The following is a 4,351-nucleotide window of genomic DNA, read 5'->3' as shown; positions in this document are numbered from 1 at the left end:
TCCTTCTCCTGGTTTGTTTTAATAATGTATAATCATGCCAATTTTTGGCTAATGGCTTTTTGTAAAACACTTTGGGCAACAAAGAAACAAAGTATAAAAATACACTGAATAATCGGACACACCCCGTTATTACATATAAGCTTTTTTCCTTTATTTTCACTTTACGGTGAAACACTCCCCTGTAAATATGACCTATTGAACAGGGTAGGAGTGACGGTGTAAAGGCTGTGGATCGCAATTGTGGGAGGATAGGTTTCTTCGGCGTTTGCTTGGGCGGATTAAAATTAGCTGGGGCAGGCGGGGCAAGAAACGGAGGGAGTCTATCTGATTTTATATAGGAAAGCGGGTGTAATATTGTATAAAGATGGCTACGAATCAAAGGTGCCGAGGGTGAGCATAATGGGAAAAGGTGAGAATGGGGGAGGCCGGAATCAGGCTGGGGTACAATAAACATATTACAAAGTAACACACGAGCAACAGCGTTATAGTCCGCTGCCGGATCATGTTAGGGAAAGGATGGGGGGGGGGGTGGTATGTTCCGTGTCTATACACGTAGGTAATCCCATCATTCTTTTACCCATGTTCTTTCGGCCGGTACTTCCTCTACATTTCTATGACCGTATCTATTACGGATGCTTAATTTGTCGGCTTCTCGGTTTGTAAGAAACCTACCGATTGGGGGAAAGTAGGTTGTAAAATCGTATCTGTATAGAACCGGCGGTACTGGGGCACGGTTGGAGCAGGCCGACGTATTCATCGGCAGTCATCGAAGAGTCGCTATGCTGAGCGATCTGACAGCCGAGACAAGGCGACTGGTGGATGGCTACTTGCGACGCAACCTGAGTGGTTCGGTGCTGTCTCACAGCCACACGGCCAAGACCCTGCGGAGAGTGGCTGACAAGCTGGAGAGCCGTGAGAAGACATTCTTTCACTCCATTTGCTCCACAGCAATCTTGCCGGAGCCTGGTAGGGCAGACGTCCATTTGAGACGTGTGGCGGCGCAGATGGCATCTGATGGCGGGCTTAACTGGGGTCGAGTAGTGGCGCTGTTTGTGTTCACCGGCACCTTGGCAACAGCTCTGGCTGAGCGGGGGGCCCACGAGGAGATCGGCGGCCTGACAGAGGCATTGGTCATCTATCTGTCTGTGGAGAAGCGCGAGTGGCTGGAGGCGCATGGTGGCTGGGAAGGGTTCTACCGCTACTTCAACAAACACGGTTCTGATTCAATCAGCCGGTGCGATACCAAAAGCAACACTATCATAGCGACTGCCGGATTTGTCCTAGCAGGATTAGCTTTCCTCATGGCTGTGCGATAAAAGTACATCGTGAACTCGAAACTATGAACAAGCGCGATGAAACTATGAACAAGTACCCGTGATGAGTCCGCTCTATATTTTTACCATTTTAATAACGTTGCTTAAATAGGTGTCTAGGCCTGAATGTTTAAATGAAGCACAACCCACCTCGGCAACGTTAAAAAACCAAACAAATGGAAACAAAGATTGTTCAGATCCTAAGTTTGTATATTTTGTTAGTTCCATTCTAGAGAACTGAGACGTTATGCTAAAATACGTTAGATGACCTTGCGGTGCAACCGACGTAACGATGTGTGTTTGGATTTTTATGGAGGGAATTCTAAGCTTATTTCAGTCGAGCACACCACGTGTTTCATACCGTCATATCTAATAGAAAAGTATTTTATTAAAGCGAGAATATACAAAGCGTAGCTTTTTTTAATTAATAACAATCTGCATCCCGACCCACGTGTCTACAGTTCCCCGCGAATGAGGCGTCTTCCACTTTGGTGTCGAATAGGAGGGAAGGGGGGATTGCCGGGAAATCCTGCGGGGGGGGGGGGGGCAGGGTAAGAAATATACGGCGTACATCTTTGTCGTGTTGCGATTCACAAGGATTAGACACGTGTGTATGTACAGAAGGTGTAGCAACGATACATCCGCTTTATCAATGTGAGAAAACAAAAACAAGCGTGCTATTTCCCCCACCCTACTGAAAAAATACAGTTCTTACTATCTGCTTCAGGATACGGGTCTTATATACAAACAGACGTGTGTGTTTTCTCATCTACATGTGGTTGGGACATTCTCGATTCTAATCTGTATGTTTTTCCTGCTTTGCAACCTCTTCTTCTTCCTCCATGAGGGAATCAACCTCCTTTGGAGACTCCGGTGTTTGCGCTTCATCAACCGGGGGTTCCCTCGCCTTTTCCACAGCTTCATCCTTCGTGTCTGCTTCAGAATCTCCAGAGGTATCCTCCATGTCCGCTCCGGAATCACCGGCGGTATCGGGCTCGGCATCTGCTAGGGAATCTTCCTCATCTGAATCTTGAAAGTGTGCTAGACCCCCGCAGTATGGGCAGTGACAGGTGTCCGGCCTCCCTGAGTTGACCGCTGCCACATTCTCTACCTAAAAGTTTGAAGGGAAAAAAAAATAGTATCCTGTCTCATGAGCGTGCCCCCCACCCCCCAATTCCATACACCTCGGTGTTTTTTTTTTTTTAGGCCTTACATTCGGAAAGAGCGCTTTCAAATAGACCGTTTCCTCCACAATCTCCATATTTTCTTGTGCCTTCCCTCCACGTTCTGACTCCTTGATAGAGACGCCATTCTCAGAGAGCTCTGCCTTTTCCCAAGCCTTCTTTGTGGAACTCTCCCATAAAGGGGATTCATTATTCTCCACCTGTGTTGAGTTCTTGAGATTAGAACCACGCTTTCTTAAAGATTTGAGCAACACCAGGGTTAGCATCCCACACATGATCAAATCCTCTAAATCAGCGACTTTGGTCTCTGATCCCTCCGCCGCCTAATTTAAAAAAAAAAAAAAGAAAGGGCATAACGCTACATGACCCGCCATCGCAATCCTCCCAGCTTTCCTCTTTTCTCACAACTTACCCGTGCATCTGTTTCTGCTTCCTGGTTCTCCAAACTCTCCTCTTCCATGTTTTCGGGTACAGATTCTAGAGGGGTCTTCTCGGGGGTGGTGTTCTCCGCTTCTATCTCATCACCGTTGCCTTTTCTTGAATGTTTGTGAGGCTTGATGCCTAGGGGTCCCTCCATGTTAGAAAATTTCTCCATGGTGGTACGGAGCCGTCAGAACGGCGCTCGGGTTTCCCGTATTTAAAGAGAATCCTGCGCCGACCCCCCCGCACCCGCTGGAGCGTTTGAACAACGGCGACTCCCCTATTGGTGACGGGCCGCGGAGCCGAATTCGCAGAAGGGGGCCTATCTCGGGGTTGTCAAAAGTCAGAGTAACAAGGTTGTCTAACGTTATACATAGCGATCGCGTATTATATTTTATTCGATTATATACAGCGACCGTCTAAGACACGCGTAATCAAAACATCGAATTGCGCGGATGCTTTAGAAACTACCGCCGAGGGCCCCGATTTGCGTGCCTTTGTATTAAAACCGAAGCGCGCAAAACACGATCAAATAGCAATCTATGACAAAGGAACGGTCGTAACATTTCTCTATCCTCAGTGCCTGCAGAAGTAATAAGGATAACGGCGGAGATGGGAGAGGGAAAAAGGGTGTCGTATAAACTAAAAATACAAAGCTGTAAAATAGAATTGAAAACTGCTGAAGAGTTGAATAATAAATATGATTGTTTCAAACGCAACAAATAAAAAGTTTGGTGGAAAGCGATGTTAAAACTGAAGGAATAAGATGAGAACAAACAGAAATGGGAAAAGTTCTGCTTGGAGACAATGAAAAATTAATTTCAAAAATCTATATGTTACTTTTAAAATGAAGTAGATGAAGTAGTGACATCTCAAATGATTAAGTGGGCAATTAATGTAAAAAAAGAAATATATATGGAAACTTGGGGATATTTGTGGAAGAACTCTATGAAACCCCCAACGTGTCAGAGTATTAAAGAAAATTGCTTTAAGATGATGTACAGGTGGTATATGACTCCTAAGAAATTGGCGAAGATGAATAATAAGATGCCGGACAGATGTTGGAAATGTAAAAAACATGAAGGTTCTTTCTACCGTATGCGGTGGACTTGTGAAAGAGCAAAAAAAAAAAAGCATCGGCGGATGATTCAGCAAGAAATTTCTAGGATCTTGGGATACGAATTTAAGAAAGTTGCAGAGACTTTTCTGTCGGGATTACAAATGGAAAAATTTCCAAAAGAAAATAGAACTATAATTTGGTACTTGCTTTCAGCCGCTAGGACATTATATGCGTAGTTGTGGAAGCACGAAAAAATACCAGAGAAATGGGATTGGATTGTAAAAGTTATGACATGGAGTGAAATGGACGAGTTAACAAGAACCTTAAGAGATTGTGATTTAGAAGTATTTAAGATGGGGTGGAAAAAGTTAGGA

The 4,351-nt window shown here is 44.9% G+C and overlaps 1 protein-coding gene across 1 annotated transcript; it reads left to right on the top strand.

The window, feature by feature from the left end:
- The first annotated feature begins 779 nt into the window (after positions 1-779).
- On the top strand, positions 780-1,316 carry LOC132582146 (anti-apoptotic protein NR13-like). Its single transcript, XM_060253619.1, has one exon. The coding sequence runs from the start codon at positions 780-782 to the stop codon at positions 1,314-1,316; it is 537 nt and encodes a 178-aa protein (XP_060109602.1).
- Positions 1,317-4,351: the final 3,035 nt, after the last annotated feature.

The sequence above is a fragment of the Heteronotia binoei genome, chromosome 14, assembly GCF_032191835.1.
Source record: "Heteronotia binoei isolate CCM8104 ecotype False Entrance Well chromosome 14, APGP_CSIRO_Hbin_v1, whole genome shotgun sequence".
NCBI classification, from domain to species: Eukaryota; Metazoa; Chordata; class Lepidosauria; order Squamata; family Gekkonidae; genus Heteronotia; species Heteronotia binoei.
The sequence above is the reverse complement of the archived record's forward strand: the minus strand, read 5'-3'. Positions and strand labels throughout refer to the sequence as shown.

What these genes read in the sequence shown, in the direction of transcription:
- LOC132582146 (XM_060253619.1), top strand. Translation starts at nt 780, where the DNA reads ATGCTGAGCGATCTGACAGCCGAGACAAGGCGACTGGTGGATGGCTAC.